At 43.3% G+C, this 16272-nt stretch overlaps 1 protein-coding gene across 2 annotated transcripts in view; it reads left to right on the top strand.

Moving 5' to 3' along the window:
* Positions 1-16272, top strand: part of FRAS1 (Fraser extracellular matrix complex subunit 1) — an 868026-nt gene that overhangs the window by 334846 nt on the left and 516908 nt on the right. For both annotated transcript variants that reach the window (XM_029600388.1, XM_029600395.1), the window contains exons 10-14: positions 3512-3601; positions 5029-5067; positions 8765-8912; positions 14714-14857; positions 15509-15643. In XM_029600388.1, the coding sequence (XP_029456248.1) occupies positions 3512-3601; positions 5029-5067; positions 8765-8912; positions 14714-14857; positions 15509-15643 (556 nt within the window). The remainder of the gene's footprint in view (positions 1-3511; positions 3602-5028; positions 5068-8764; positions 8913-14713; positions 14858-15508; positions 15644-16272) is intronic.

The following is a 16272-nucleotide window of genomic DNA, read 5'->3' as shown; positions in this document are numbered from 1 at the left end:
GGTGAGGCCTCACCTGGAGTAATGTTCTGGAGACCGTATCTCAAAAAGGATAGGGAAAGGATGGAGGATGTCTAAAGAAGAGCGACCAACATGGTGTGGGGACTATATAGGAAGACTTATGTGGAGAAACTGAAGGATCTGAATATGTACATCCTGGAAGAGAGGAGGTGCAGGGGAGATATGATGCAGACCTTCAGATACCTGAAAGGTTTTAATGATGCACAATCAACAAACCTTTTCAGTTGGAAAGTAGACAGTAGAAATAGAGGTCACAATATGAAACTCCAGGGGGGATGATTCAGAACCAACATCAGGAAATCTTTCTTCACAGAGAAGGAGGTGGATGCCTGGAAGAGGTGGTAAAGATGAAATCAGTAAACAAATTCAGAAAGGCATGGGATAAACACAGTGGATCCCTAAAGGCTGGAGGTGGAATAAAGAAAAGGGTGCATGGGGTTAACCTGCAAGGAGCGGCAGCTGCTACCCCCTAACAGAGAAGGCATGGGCATTACAACCCTTAACTAATTAGCTTTTGATGCAACTGCAACATTGCTCTCTGCTTCGACGGCAGGGTGGGGGAGCATTATAAAAAAAAAGGGGGAATTGGATTCAGATGACATCCAATACTGGGCCCTGACTTTTACGGTCCGGGGTATTGAAACACAGACATCAGGGGAAAAGTGCAGGGTGCTTCTGTGGCCAAGTCCAAAAGCAAAGCACGTTCAAACAGCATTGTCTGAATTATCAAGAAGGCTGCTCACCCTGTAAAAATGTTGCTAGTAGTAATTTTGTTATGGGTTTAACAGTTACTTGGTTTTGAAGGTTAATATAAAGCTTTGGAGTAAACTGCACGGAGCAGCAGTTACTACCCTTAACAAAAACATGGGAGTAACCTGCATGGAGCGGTAGTTAGTACCATAAGAAACTTGCTGGGTGGACTAGAAGGATTTGATGGTCTTTTTTTGCCATCATTATTATGTTATTATGTATATTCCTGTATTGATCCTCTCCCCCTCATTCCCAGGATGCTTGACTTCTGACGAGAGCTCCGTCAGAAGGATGAGGTTTAAAAGAAACACTCCCATGTACTGTCATACTTATCTTTTCTACTTTGGGGGGATTTCAAAGAGATAGAAAAGTAAATTATATTTATAAAGACTTGTCCCCATCTTAACCTCTCACCAACATTCTTAATGTTGATGGTAATGAAGTAGCACCTCTCAAAGCAAGGCTATAGATGACATGGTTATCTTTCAAGGTCACTCCGACTTTGAATCTTGGCAGACACATGCCATGCCTTCAACAGAGTTAACAATACTCAGCAAAGTACTTCTTTTTTTTTTCCTTCTCTTTCTCTTTTTTATTTTCTTTCACTGTCTTGGAAATAAACATTCTTACTATATAAATTTTTTGGGGAATTCTGAAAGGAGCCAGTAAAGGCAACACATATTTACATTAGGAAAGTTAAAAAAAAAAAAAAGTAAAGAAAAAAAGAAGTGGTTGAAAAGGTAAGAGCAAAAAGATTTCTTTGCTAACTTTTATTTCCCTGCAAAAGATACAAGGAAAAAGGAACAGGGGGGGAAATATCTAAAATGGCTGAGGGAAGGAGGGAAGGTAATCAGGATAGCAACAACAGGAATGGAGGAAAAAATAGCAAAGGCATATAAAGAAAGGTAGAATGAGTGGAGGTTGGCAAAGAAAAAGTGAAAATATGAGCAAATACTTTTGTCCAGTATTCCCTGCAGAAGGGATTGCTCAGATACATTCAGTGATTACAAACATTAGGGATGTAGACACCACTCCATTTACAGAAAAGAGGGTTCACATGAAAGTTACAAAATTGAAAGAGGACAAGGCAGTGGAGTCAGATGGGACATATCCTAGAATATTAAAGGAGCGTAGACGTTCTGGCAATCCCACAGATAATACTGTTCCATCATTCTTTGGGGACAGGAGTGCTTTTAGAGGATTAGCGAATTTGAGGTCAATATTCAAAACTAAACAGTTAAAATGGTAACTTGGAGTTAGATGAATAACTTGTGAGTTATCCATCTAAATGGCTTTGACAACATGGTTTTACCAGAAGAAGATGTCTGACAATCTGATCGATTTATTTAACTTGGTGACCAAAGATTGGATCGGGATGGGCTCTGGATGTGGTGTAATTAGTTTTCATTAAGGCCTTTAAATCTGTGGCACAAAGGAGGCTCATAAGTAAATTGAATAGCCTAAGGTAAGATTCAAAAATGGTAAACTGCATTAGAAACTAGTTGTGCGATAGATTCTAGTAGTAAATGTAAACCGATGTGATCTTTATTTCATATAGGAACACCGGTATATAAAAATCTAAAAATAAATAAATAAATAAATAAATAAATGGAGGGGTAATATCAATGGGGTGCCTTGGGGATCAGTCCTGGGCCTAGTTCTGTTCAGTATTTTCAGAAGAGATATTATAGAGAGGCTAGTGGGAAAGGTTTGTCTTTTTGATACTAAGATCCATAACAGGGTGTATAGTCCAAATAGAATGGAAAATACGAATGATCTAAGTATGTTTGAGGAGAGATTGAGGGTTTGGAAACTAAAATTTAATTTAACACAAAAAATGCGGAGCCATGCACTTAGAGCTCAGAAATCCAAGAGAGAAGTACTTGGATGGGAGTGAGAAACTGATGTGCAATAAACAGGAGAGAGCGACCTTGGGTGATCATATCTGATGAGCTGAATGTTGCAGAACAGTTGTGATAAGGCAATGGTGAGAGCAGAGGAATGCTGAAATGCACAGGGAAAGGTATAACAGCAGTAGTAAAGTATCATCTCCAGTTCTGCAGGCCGTATCTCCAAAAGACTATATATACATTGGGCAGAAAAAGTCCAGGGGAGAGATACCAAAATGGTGCAGAGTCTGCAGTATAAACCCTATGAGTTGGGAATTAATGATCTAAATGCGTATTCCCTAGAGGAAAGGAGGGGGCCAGGGGAGATGGTAGAACATTCAGAACTTCAAAAGCATAAATAAGAAAGCATTTTTGAGTGAAAACAGAGTTCTAGAACAAGAGATCATGATTTGAGGCTCAAAGCGGGTAGCCTCAGGAAGGAAAGCCATTGCTGTGAGAAAGTGAATGTGAAGCTGGATTTCAAGCAGATTTTGCTGTACTACCACAGGGAAAGAATGTGGGTGGATTGCGTGAGCCTTGCAGTCTGCCTGCCATCGTGTCCTGTGGTTCTGGGTTTGTGCATAAGTTTGCACAAGATTACAATTAAAGTTTTCCCATTGGAAACGACGTTGCTTATAATCATTCTTGTTCTGAAGCTTGCCATTCTTGGCCACTTACCTACACTGAGGTTGACCACATTTTTTGAATGTCTGTCTAATACACACACACACACACACACACACATACATATTGCTGAGGTGTTGAAAACCTGGCGAGTGTAACTCAATGCCTGCATGCTGCTGTGTGGCCTGGAAATGCTAATTCTCTGCATAGCGCTGCAACTTTCTCCACAGGGTGAAGAATTAGTTCATTTACCAGGGAAGTGCTGTCCTGAATGCATTACAAGTGGTAGCTACTGTGTATACAAAGGACATACCAAAGAGGTGCGTACCTACAAACAGAAACAATGGTATTTGTATTAAGACCAGTAAATGAATGGGCCTGGCTTGGATATTATTTAGTGTAGCTAGCAGATACAGATATTAGCTCTGATGATCTCTTTTCACTGTAAGAAGGAGGAAAACAAATCAGTCTGTGACTAATGCATTCAGAAGTAGCAGTCAGCTTAAGGCATGTCTCATGCATACAAGGCCCATGACCAGTCAGTCTGATTTGCCAATTTAAGAGGCACTAAACTGCAAAATGTCTTCGCAGAAGGGGTGTTGGCATGAAAAATGATGCAAAACCCCCAGAAATGCACAAAAATACCAAAATATTGATGTTTGACACATTTTTATTTTCACACAGACAACCCCTTCTGTGAAAAAAATTCATAACTTTGGGCCAATCTCTGTAGTAAACTTTCATGCATAGTCTGCTCTCTGTGAAAGTTTATTTAAATTCCTAAATAATGAGCTGCTGCGATGCAAAAAACAAGCATGCCGGTTTTTGTGAAAAACGCTAACTACACCTTAGTGAGCTGTACTTGTCTTTTTTTCCTGCCATCTGGGAGCTCACATTTGTGCACAAGTTTACTACTCAGCTCACTTGTGGCCCCTAAGGTTGAAGCTTGTTTGTGTGTGTGTGTGTGTGAGATGAGGAGTGTGGAGATGAGGGGTGGGCAGTGGGGTGCGATAGCATCTCCCCGCTGCTTTGGGTATCCAGCTCAATTTTAACCAGCCAGTCTTGGGCTTTGGTACTATTAGTCTTCACTCACAGCTGCCTCCTTAGTGTCCTATGCTCTTGCTGTCCCAAACAACAGCAGTCATATCTAGGAGCCAAGTCTGGGTTCCCTGCACACAACACACAGCAATGCAGCTGAGCCACTGGGCTGGTCCCAGGCTCAGAATTGTATTCTCTTTTTCCTATAATAATCTAGCTCTGTAAAAATATATGCAGATATAAAGAAATTATATATGCACTGCTTTAAATTAAATTAACATTTTCCTTCCACCTTTCTTGGCGCACCACCAATCCAAAGCTGATTACGATAGCAATAACAGAGTTACTAAGGAATAAAATAAAAACAAGGATAAAAACCGTGACAACACATAAACAATAGCATATATCCCACCAAGAAAATCAGTACGATTTGACGGCCCAACCGACCAGTTCCTACCCTACCACAAAACACAGTACTTCCACTAGCCCCCAGTATCAATACATATGAATATGTAAGGGTGCAGATTAATTTTTAGCATTATTTCTGCATCATTCACTTCCTGCTACTTTACTACATAGCACACAAAATGTCATTCTTTTCTGACCAAAGGTATTAATTATTGTGCAAACAGAGGTCCAGTGTGTCTTTCAGGCGTTGAGCTGTGGGCCTATGGCCTCTCACCAGTACAGTATTCCTTTCTTTCCACAGACTTCTCCCTCGGTCCTGAGTGAATTAAAACACCTCAGAGTAAGTGCACTTTGGATTTCATCTTTTTGACATTGTATTTGTGATTTTATTGCTGAAACTCTAAATAAAATAAACCCAGAACATTTTGGGCCAGATTTTCGAATCTACGCCCGATTTTATAACATGCGTGCGCAGCTGCGCACATGTTATAAAATCCAGGGTCGGCGCACACAAGGGGGTGCACGCTTGTGCACCTTGCGCGTGCCGAGCCTTAGGGGAGCCCCGATGGCTTTCCCTATTCCCTCCGAGACTGCTCCAAAATCGGAGCGGCCTTGGAGGGAACTTTCCTTTCGCCCCCCTCCACCTTCCCCTCCCTTCCCCTATCTAACCTGCCCCCCAACCCTACCTAAATCCCCCTCCCTACCTTTATTATTTGTTGCAGCTGCCTCTGGGCAGTCGTAGGTTGCACGCGCCGGCCAATTAGGCCTTCGGAGGTCTCTGGCCATGCCCCCGACCCAGACTGCCCCCACGTCCCGGGGCTTGCAAAATAGGCTTGGCGCGCGCAGAAGGGGTTTAAAAGGGTTACGCGCATAACCCTTTTAAAATCCGCCCCTTTGAGCTTCCATGTTGGAAGCTCTTAATAAACCAGGGTGGGAGTCTCTGATCCAGACTGCTGCAAGCAGAGATGGTTGGCTACAGAGAGATTTGGACTGTCTGATTTGACTCTTCCTGTGGGACATATCTCTCCTTTATGTGGAAGATACTACGTTCCCGTGGGAGCAATTTGAACCAGCCCCAAAATGCTCACCTCCATTTTGAGGCAAGGCACATTTTTAAAGGTAGGTTCAGAAAGCTGATTGTGGATCCTTGGATTTTTTATTTCACTTTTTAAAACAAAGATAGCAAGTTTGCGTACCTTAAATGGTATTTTCCATAGCTAGTAGGATGGATTAGCCGTAACATGTAGGTGACGTCATCCAGTGGCACTAAATGGACCTCTCTTTCATAAGTGATAGAGCTTTTGCTGTACTGAGCATGTGCGGAAATTTCTGCTCAGGCATTGCCTTGTGAGCCCCTCAGTCAATTTTAGAGCTAAATTTAGCTAGATAGTTGAATCTCTATGGAGGCGGGCAGGCACATGAATTGTGGATGTTGGGGCTCTCTCTGTCATGGAAGTAAAGATGACATCCTGGAAAGAAAAGGTTGCATGGTGCCCTCCTTATCCACTAATGAAGGAAAGGAATCTCTCAATAGGAGTGGGTGGTAGAACATCCTCTTCTGATGAATGGAATCTTGTACATATTCTGGACTTTGCAGAATTTGAAATGGAGTCCGAATGGAGAGCAAATAGGATCTGTGGTTTCTAGATGTGGATCCTGTGACAGTAACTGGTGGAGGAAGAAGGATCATGTACACTTCTGCTCCTTGACTAGCATATAGCAGTGTAGAAAGGTTTGTGGTACAATGCATCAATGCTTCCGATGGTTTAATGGGCAAAGATGCCAAAGAGTTATGTGTCAGTGATGCTGGTGACTTTTGCAACGATGGCACCAGGGTCTTATGTTTCGACTGCTTTGATGGCGCTGATGCAGTCTTGTACTTAGATGATGCCAATGAAGCTTTGCATTGATGGCGCTGATGGAGATTTGTGCATCATTGGTGCTGAAGGTGTTGACAGCACCGAAGGGGCTCTAGGTGTCACCAGAGGGGCAGGGTCAGCATTTGGAGAGGAACAGCATAGTAAAGAAGAGAAAGGAGTGATAGGGAAGGATCATTAAGAAAACAAAGTATAGGGATAGAGGGGAGGGGGGTTAGATGGAGTAAGAAGTGGAAAAAGTGAGGTGGAGATAAAAAGAAAGATGATCAGACAGAAAGAGCAAAATGGTGAGGAAGACTCCCAGGCAGCGAGCACTTTTATATTTATGCTGTGGAAGATCAATCATAGGAAGAAGTCATCTGTTAATTTCAGTTACATGGAGAAACGCACTCCACCATAAAGAGAGAGGGTAAGAAAAAAGTGGCAAAGGAAAAAAAGAACAAGGGAGGCCAAATGCTAAAAGAAGAGCTATGAAAACTGCAGATACAAGTACAATTTAAAATGAAGTGACATCAGATATGTACAAATCCTTTCAATGCTGCAAACCATAAACTTAAAAACAATCTATAAACCAATATAAATGTGTATGCACATGACTGTAAAATAATGTAACTTACAATCAATAAAATATATCAGAATAATAATAGTATACAACAACATAAGTGAACTGGTCACAGAATACATAAAACAGAAGTCCCAACTTGGCCACGTTTTTCAGTGGAAAAATTAAAACCATATGATGAGTAAATGGAGTAAAATCTTCTTTTCAAAAAAACCAGTGATCCAGTATTAAAGGGTGGGATAAAGAGAAAAAAAAAAAAAGGTTAAATGACTGAAAAGAAAAGGGACCCAGGAAGGAAATAAGCAAGTGAAGACAGAAGCATGTGGAAGAAAGTCTGAGAGACTTCGGTGGTGCTTCTCAAAGTGTTTTTAATGCAGGGGGAGAAAGGGATTGTGATGGCCTGTGATGTTCTACCCTGAAAAAATTTGTCCTTAGAATTTAGCAGGTAATATTGATAACAGGCCGCATAACTTTGCGGGCTGTTGTGCACCCAGATTTCCAAAGCGAACCTTGGCATGGACGTCTGCTTTGTTAATTATCTCTGCAAAACTGTTGCACGCACAATTACATCCCCTCTGGTGCACGCAGTTTTGCTGAGGAAATTTATGTGCAGACATTTTAAAATCACAGTGTGTGCGTGAGTACAAATGCGTCCAGACTCCAGCCCCAGGCTCGCCTTTCCCCTGTGCGAGTAATTTTCTGAGTGCATCCAGCACGTACTGCTCTGAAGGGCTGCGTTACCCTGCCAACGTCCCTCTGACAATTACCCTCTTTATGAGATGTTTGTTGTTGGGTTTTGGGGGTTGGGGGTGGAATTGTTTTGACAAGTTAATGTATGATACCAAATTGTTTTTATGTTTTGTTAACTAATACAAAAGTCAAACATAAAAATAGTTCCCCCTTGGCAGCTCTGCCACATGGTAAGTCCATAGTGAATGGTGGGTAATGTTCACACTGGTGCCCTGTGCCTTTACAGGCTTGAGTGGTAAGCAGTGACCATGACAGAAAGCAGAAGCAATGTAGGGAACCCTGCTGAAGCCATTCGCCAAGCCCCCTCTCCCCATCCCCAAACCCAGCCAGAGCTAGCCTGCAGCTCCCCAAGGAAAACTGCAGCAGCTGTCATGGCGCCAGCCGCTATGTTTTCAGGCTGGACGCTGCTGGGTTTGCTGCCCTTGAAGCTCAGCCTGTTCATGGCATTGCTTTGTTTCTTACTTAATGCTCAGATTTGGAATTTGGTAATGACCGAACCAGTCCTTTTTTTCCCTCCCTCTTTTGAATACTGCTTCCTCTCCGCAGAGCAGGAGCCGTTCTTAGTGCTTCCTTTCCATTTGAATTCTTGGCAACAGAGAAATTCTGTGCCCAGGCAGATGCAGGCCCAGTCTTCTGCTTTTAGACTTGAAAAATAACAGCACCTCAATTTCCCAGCGAACTGCTTTGGAAGACAGCGTTTCCCCAACCGTAGACTGGGAACAGTCAGACCCCCTCCAGATGGCGATTAGCTGAGGCCTGGCCTGCCCTGGCTCCGGTTGGCTTTAGGAATGCAACGAGATCATGGAACCTGCTGGTTAGTGTACTGAATGGAGTTTTATCCTTTGCAGAGTGGAGTAAAGTGGTCAGAAGGTCTGTGCAGGGAGTGTGAGTGCCGGAAGAGTGACGTGACCTGCTATACACCCTCCTGTCCTTCGTGTCCAGTTGGCACCCTGACAGTAATGGTGCCTGGGGAGTGCTGCCCAGAGTGCAGAGCAGGTAGCTGACCATTTATTTTCAATGATACATTTGCCTGCGTCTGTTTCTACATGGAAATGTTTTGATGTCCTTTGTTTTTTGAGTACTTTGTAAATCGGGTGCACCTGAGGGATGTTAAACGTTCAGGATTTGCAAAATAAAATAAAAACAAAGCAGCTGCCCATGAAATAAGAAACGTTTATAAATTCAGCATAAAGAGATCAATGTACAAAGCTGGGCAATTTTTTGCACAGAAGTTGTGATTTTCCATGTGTATCTTTTCTACCAATACTTATAAGCAGATGAGCCCGGTATAAAAGTTACATGCCTAACTTTCTTATGATACCTACACTTTACTGAGGAGTAGCTATTTTATTTATTTATGGCAAAAACTGGCACGCGGAGATGTCTGTGCGCTGGTTTGCATTGAATTCTGAGTTAATGCGCTGCATTGCAAGATATTGCATCGCAGCACCTCATTAATCCAGAAGTTTTGCAAGCTTGTTCGCATCCGTTTACTTTGTGCGAAGAGGCCTTTTGGGAACTTTTTCACAAACGGGCCCTACGTGTGCAAAAATGCACAAAAGCCTGAAATGCCAGTGTGCCTGCGTATTTTGGGGTGTCTTGTGTGTATTTTCCTCTGCCTTGGAAAAGCGTCACACCTTAGTGCATTGCCCTCAAGCACTGAGCTCAGCCTGATGACTGACATTACAGAGGCACAGTGGGCAAGCTTTTGTGAAGCAATGTGTATAGCTGCATACACCCCCCCAGATGGAGAGAATTTGAGTGGACAACAATAAACAGAGCAGGGATGACTTAACCCAAAAATATCAAAGGATTGTTGAAGGGGATGTGGATAAACATACGGAGCTGATCTACTAAAGATTTTCTCCTATTTTGTGTCTGTGGAGTTCAGCGCCCGTAGGCATGGTGGCGCTCCTTTGAAATAGTGCCTGCACATAGTCCTAAAGCAAGCAGAAGCAGGATCCTCTTTGGCTTAGGTTTTTGGCACCTTCAGAATTTGGGATGATAGGCAATAGTCTTTGTTGCCTGTGCCTATATCTGGGTCTGGGCTATAGGACAAATGCTTAGTACATAGGACCCATAAGATGGTCCTATCCAAGAATAACTAATAATTGGTATAAAATCTCTGTAACAGTAAATGATTCCATAGCTATTAATGCCTCCAGAATCTAAAGAGGGTAAAATATCTGCATAGAATTCTCATTATATAGCAGCATGGAAAGGTATTCCATCAAATTGGTTGCAACCAGCACTGTCATTTTATGATTTCTGGTTTAATAAGGTAGTACAAACTCAGGGAATGGAAACTATGACCGGAATAATATACAGCTAGTAGAAAAACATAAAAAATTGGAATTAAGCTGATTTACGGGAAAGATTATTGGACGGGAGGTTGGTGCAATTTTTAAAAAGAAGTAAAAATAGAGTTAATTAAGAAAAATCAGAAGATAGTAGAGTAGAGAGAAGCAGTACTAAGAAAACATCTGATGATGGCTTATTAGTTGTTCTTTCTCCAGTAATTAAACCCCGGGGATTTATGTGCCAAAAAGTTCTAATTTATACACTGAAGTATCATAATTATGTGCAAACAAATAAAAAATTACACAGCAGTAATTGCTCTAATTTTTTACACAGTATATTAAATCGAACAGTATTTGAACATTCTTAAGAAACGTTTGAAGGTACTATAACACATTACAACAATTTAATAACGCTTACATCATTCCAATAAACAAAGAATACCTCTGGGATCAAACTCCTAAGGCCTCTTACTCCCTTTTCATCTCTCACATGTACACACACAAGCACATGGGGCCATGATGCTCAAAACGAGAAGAACATAATTTTGTGCTGCGGTGAGTGCAAATTTTGTACCAAATTAATTTCTAAGTAGCAGGGAATAAACATTTTTGTCTGGTTTTTTTTTTTTTCTTTCTTTGCAGCCACCCTTCTGTCTTTTCCCCTCACCCTGCTCTCTCTACCTCTTTACCTCCTGTATGACTCTCCTCCTCCCGCTGCTACCCCATCACCCTAAGAAACTGATCTGTTGCTGCTTTCTCAGCCCCTTTTCCTCCCTCTTTCCATTACAACATGCTGCTTTCCCACTTAGGGCACCCTGACCCGTTCAGAACCCTCTCCTCCCCCATAAGGCCCTCCCTTTTCTCCTGCTGTGCCCATTGGGGAACTCTCTTCCCTACCAGGACCCTCCTTCTCTCCCCCTTCCTCAACAAAACAATCTTGTTCCCTGCCATCAGGCTTCCTCTCATTTCTCATTAGGACCTAGGTTAGGGTCTTACCACTAGTCAGTTTACTTGGCTAGGAGGGACAGCGGTAGCATTGGATCAAGGCCAACACATGGGTAAGAAGGAGGCTGAAGCTGCAGATGCAGTTAATTAAACAGTTCTTCAACCGATTATCGGGGAAGGGCAGGGTTAATAAATCGGAAAATGTCATAATGCCTCTGTATCGCTCCATGGTGAGACCGCACCTCGAATACTGTGTACAATTCTGGTTGCTGCATCTCAAAAAAGATATAGTTGTGATGAAGAAGGAACAAAGAAGGACGACCAAAATGATAAAGGGGATGGAACAGCTCCCCTATGAGGAAAGGCTGAAGAGGTGTTAGGGCTGTTCAGCTTGGAGAAGAGACGGCTGAGGGGGGATATGATAGAGGTCTTTAAGATCATGAGAGGTCTTGAATGAGTAGATGTGAATCGGTTATTTACACTTTTGGATAATAGAAGGACTAGGGGGCATTCCATGAAGTTAGCAAGTAGCACATTTAAGACTAATTGGAGAAAATTCTTTTTCACTCAATGCACAATAAAGCTCTGAAATTTGTTGCTAGAGGATGTGGTTAGTGCAGTTAGTGTAGCTGGGTTCAAAAAAGGTTTGGATAAGTTCTTGGAGGAGAAGTCCATTAACTGCTATTAATTATGTTGACTTAGAAATAGCCACTGTTATTAATTGCATCAGTGGCATGGGATCTTCTTGGTGTTTGGGTAATTGCAGGGTTCTTGTGGCTCGGTTTGGCCTCTGTTGGAAACAGGATGCTGGGCTTGATGGACCCTTGGTCTGACCCAGCGTGGCAATTTCTTATGCTGTTATGATAGCTCTGTTTACACTGCACTGCGGGGGCATCACAGTGAGGAGTGAGCAGGAGATGCGATGTTCCCAGGCCCCATCGTAGTTAGGGTTGGTGCTAGTGAATGCTGTATGGCTTCTGGACCGTGCCTTGGTGGGGGCTACTGCTGCTTGGTATCGGAAGGTGCGCCTGGAAGGTGCCCTAGGGCTGCTTTGGAGGCCTGCAGTACAGTAAGGAGCCAGGCAGTGGTGGTGCCAGCTGAGAGTGGGTCAGCAGGAGCGCTCTTACGGGCATCAGCTGACGGGTCGTGAGCAGGCCAAGAGCTTGACTGTGCACACAGTTGCTCAGCCAATCAGGGAGCCATGTGTTGGGAGATGAAAAGCTGGCTGCAGGCAGGAACATCTGATGGGCAGTCCTGCAGGGGCGAATTACAAGATTTCTGGTTCCATTCTGGTGCTTCTTGGTCAATGCAATATTCCTTCTCTCTGCCACAGACTCTCCTTGCACTGGCCCAGCTCCTTCACCCAGGGGAATTATGCATAATTATGCGTACTTTAATAAATTCTGCATAATTCCCATGGGGTGTGTGCAGTATTCCTTGAATTGGCCTGTTAAATATGCTGAATATTTGATAAAAATACCAGTAATGAAAAAGCAGCAAGCAATCTTAATGATATCTTGACAATTAGAAATCAGCAAAATAATTTGGTGTGTAACCTTAAAAAAAACCAAAACAAAACTGGACCAGGACTTTTAAATTAATGTATATGATGTCAAGAAAATGCACCCCTGGTTCTAATTGCTGGCCCCTGAAGGCCCCAATAGCCTGAGCACTTTCCCTGTAGATCCAAAACTGAAGAAGCTCCTTATTGTATCTGAGCCTTAGTGAGGAAAAATTAGTCTTCATGACTAGGGCCTGGATCAGGCATTGATCAGGAGACCCAACAGTATATATGTAATGCCCTGCCATGGTAATGTTTGGTTCAAAGGGAATCCTGTTTACCCGCTCTTCCCCCAAACACACTGAAAGCAATTTCTAAAGTTCTTGTCCTCCATCACTAGAATCTGGATCTGGAAAAATATGTTGAAACCATCAGCATCACCTTGGGGTTCATTTTAATGTATTATTTGCACATTGATTCAGGCCTTAGGTAAAGGGTGATCCTGGAATTGGACCACCGCAAAACTCATATTGGAATGCACCCCCGCTCACCCCCTTCAAGTCTCCTGGGGCTAAACCAGTAGCAGTTAATAATTGTCTGCTAATGCATTAACTTAGCTCTGAGTGTGGGGTAACTTTCCATATACAGTTATTTTTCCCCACAGGATATCGTAGTCTCCCCTCATTTGCATTTTATAGTTGGTGGGTTTTATTTTCCGGAGGGCATGTTTATCATATTGGCAGGTGCTCTGGTTGCGTCAACTTCCTCTGGTTAATCACATAACTCTAGGTAATAGTTGATCACGGAAAGGAAAAAAAAAAAAGGCTATGCCATTTTAATTAGGCTGTCACTGCAGAAGTAGCAATGTGGGCCTGCAAGACGAATGGGTTTGTCTTCACTATTGCACAAGTGAAACAAGCCATTCACATTTTATAGAGTCAAAGGAGCCAGTCTGCTGATGATAATTTACCCCTGCGTTACCTTGCTGGGAAATGTGCATTATTTGTGTAGTGCCAGAGCTTGGGGGATGAAATATTTTTATTTGTTGTAAAAGCCAGAATCTTGATACATGACCCAAGTTGTAAACTTTGCTTTTCAGGTTTTCTTTGTATCACCCTCCATCCTTGCAACGTTTGCAAGCATTGTCCAAGAGCGATGATTAGGAACCTGGGGGACCTTCTCCTTGTTACCTTGGACAAGCCAGTTTATCTCCCATTACCTTAGATACCCATTTGGATTGTTAGGTCTTCAGAGCAGGGTCTCATTGCGCTTTTTACATAATTTGTTATTAAAGTGCTCTGGTGTAGGGCACTGTCTGCAAATGCCAAAATAATAATAGTTGTTATTATTCAAAGCTGTTTTTTTGCCAAAATAAATTTTCTGCTCAGGGCACTGAATAGCAATATACTGCAGCCCAGTGTTTGCTAGCAGCCCGCAGGTGTCGCTCTCATTAACAGGTCTTGTGAGACACCAGGGGCATTTTCGGCAGAGATGGACCAATTGGCTTACCCACTGTGCCCGGTTGTCCTTGTCTACCTTGATGCCACAGATTGCCGTCTCTCCGCTCACCTCCTTCCCACGCCTGTACCATCACCCGCTGAATCTGTTCCAAGGCATATTTCTCGCTAGCTGGCATTTTGATAACTCAAAGGTAGCCAATGCTGTGGGTATCATTGGCTTCGTAGGTGCTTTCTCTTTCATTCTTGTTCACCGCTTACCAAAACTGTTGGTTTTATGCTCAGACTATGACTTTCCTTCAACATTCCTTCCAAATTGACTCTAAATGGATCCTATAGAGGCGGTGTCAGAGCCGGTGAGGCTGCCACGTAAATCTAGCCCCAGTGGCAACTGAAGTTTGCCTGCTTGTAGCACGCAAACCATGTGCAGCTGTTTGCAAGCGGCACTCATGCAGCCACCCTTAACTTTCCGTAAGAGAAGCCTGGTGTGATGTTCTTTGACCAGAATGCCTCTCTTGCTGTGCTGACCGCACTCCAGGTAAAACCCCCAACAGTTGACACTTTTTTTTTTGTTTGTTTCTCTTTCTGATCTAGCTCTGTGTCACTCAGACTGCTTGGCCTGCTCTCGGTCTGCTGACCATTGTGATGTCTGCCTGGATGCAAGCAAAGTGCTGCAGGAGGGTCGCTGCCTGGAGAGCTGCGACGCTGGATTCTACCAGGACAGCAGATTCTGCTTAGGTACAGTGCGTCTGTCATTCTTCAAAATAAGCTGCTGTGTTTCATATGCAGCTGCGTCTGCTTGGCATTTGCGTGAAAGTGGGACCCTCCCCCCCCCCAACCCCCTTTTGTTTTAAGAAAAGTATGGGGTTATCAGGAAATCTGATGTATTGTGTGCAGTTTCCTGTAAGAGCGGTGGTCCCCATGCACAGGAGCAGTTACTCCTGCACAGTGCTGCGCGTGTGTCCCTGAAAAAGCCACACAGCAGAGAGGGGAACATTCATCTGCAAGCTACATTGCTTCGCTTGTTAATTAGTGAAGGTTGCTGACAAAGATGTCAGATACATGTTGTTCTGAGAAATGAACACATTTGTGCTTTATTCTCTCTGTTTGTCCCTCCCTCTGTCGCCGCCACTCACTCCTTCTTGTTCAGCTCTGGCCAGAGAGCCATCATTACGCCAAGCTCCTGGGATTTCCCGCCTCATTCCCGCAAGCCAAGCAGCGCGGCGGCCTCTTCATGGATAAGAAAGTCGATGCAGCATCTACTCTATTCCCAGTGTTCAGAGCAGTGCATGAGTTTCTTCAGCCCTTCTAACATTCCTGCCTCACTTATGTGCTTATTTGTCATGACCCTTTGAACTAAACATTTGCTCTCTTGTTTGGCGCGAGCAGCCTGTAAGGAGACATGTGGCACCTGTGAGACGGGATTTGAGTGCATTTCGTGCACGGGCAATCTGCTGCTGAAGGAGGGTCAGTGCGTGGCATCCTGTGGAGAGGGATATTTCCAGGATCACCTAAGCTGTACAGGTAATACACTGACAGGGAGGATCCAGGCTGTCTGTCCAGCTCAACCATTTTCCCTAACCCTTCTGTTCCTGCTGGAAGCCTGAGGCAGGGGCATTTCACGACAGAATGAAGGTAAGTGATGAATGGATTAAAGGCAGATTTTCCAGCAGCCCTACTCTAGCAGATCTTCTGCTGCAAGCATTCTAGTTCAGGGCTTCCCAAACTTTCTCCTGGTGACCGCCACAGGCAGTCTGGTTTTTAAGATATCCACAATGACTATCCACGAAATCGGTTTGTATGTTCTTGCGCACAGTCGTTGTGGACATCCTGAAAACCAGTCGGGCTATGGGGGTCCTCAGGACAGGTTTGGGAAGCCCTGGTCTAGCTGTAATACTGACACAGCCTCCTGTTAACTTTACGTCTTAATTATTTCAGCAGTTGTCTTATACCCAAAAAAATTAAATGTGAAAGAGATTTTTAAAAAATCTAGACAATTGAGAATTATTATTGTTCCTTTTTTTTTGGTAGAAAAGATAGGGAATATCCATTTATGTAAAAGGTTTCCAGGATAAGGTAGTGATTTGGACAGCCAATGGTCATTTAAAGAGATGCTCCTGTAGTTGGACAAAATTAAAATTTGTGATTGTTTA

The sequence above is a fragment of the Rhinatrema bivittatum genome, chromosome 1 (genome assembly GCF_901001135.1).
Source record: "Rhinatrema bivittatum chromosome 1, aRhiBiv1.1, whole genome shotgun sequence".
NCBI lineage: Eukaryota > Metazoa > Chordata > Amphibia > Gymnophiona > Rhinatrematidae > Rhinatrema > Rhinatrema bivittatum.
This window is presented reverse-complemented; position numbering and strand designations above follow the sequence as displayed.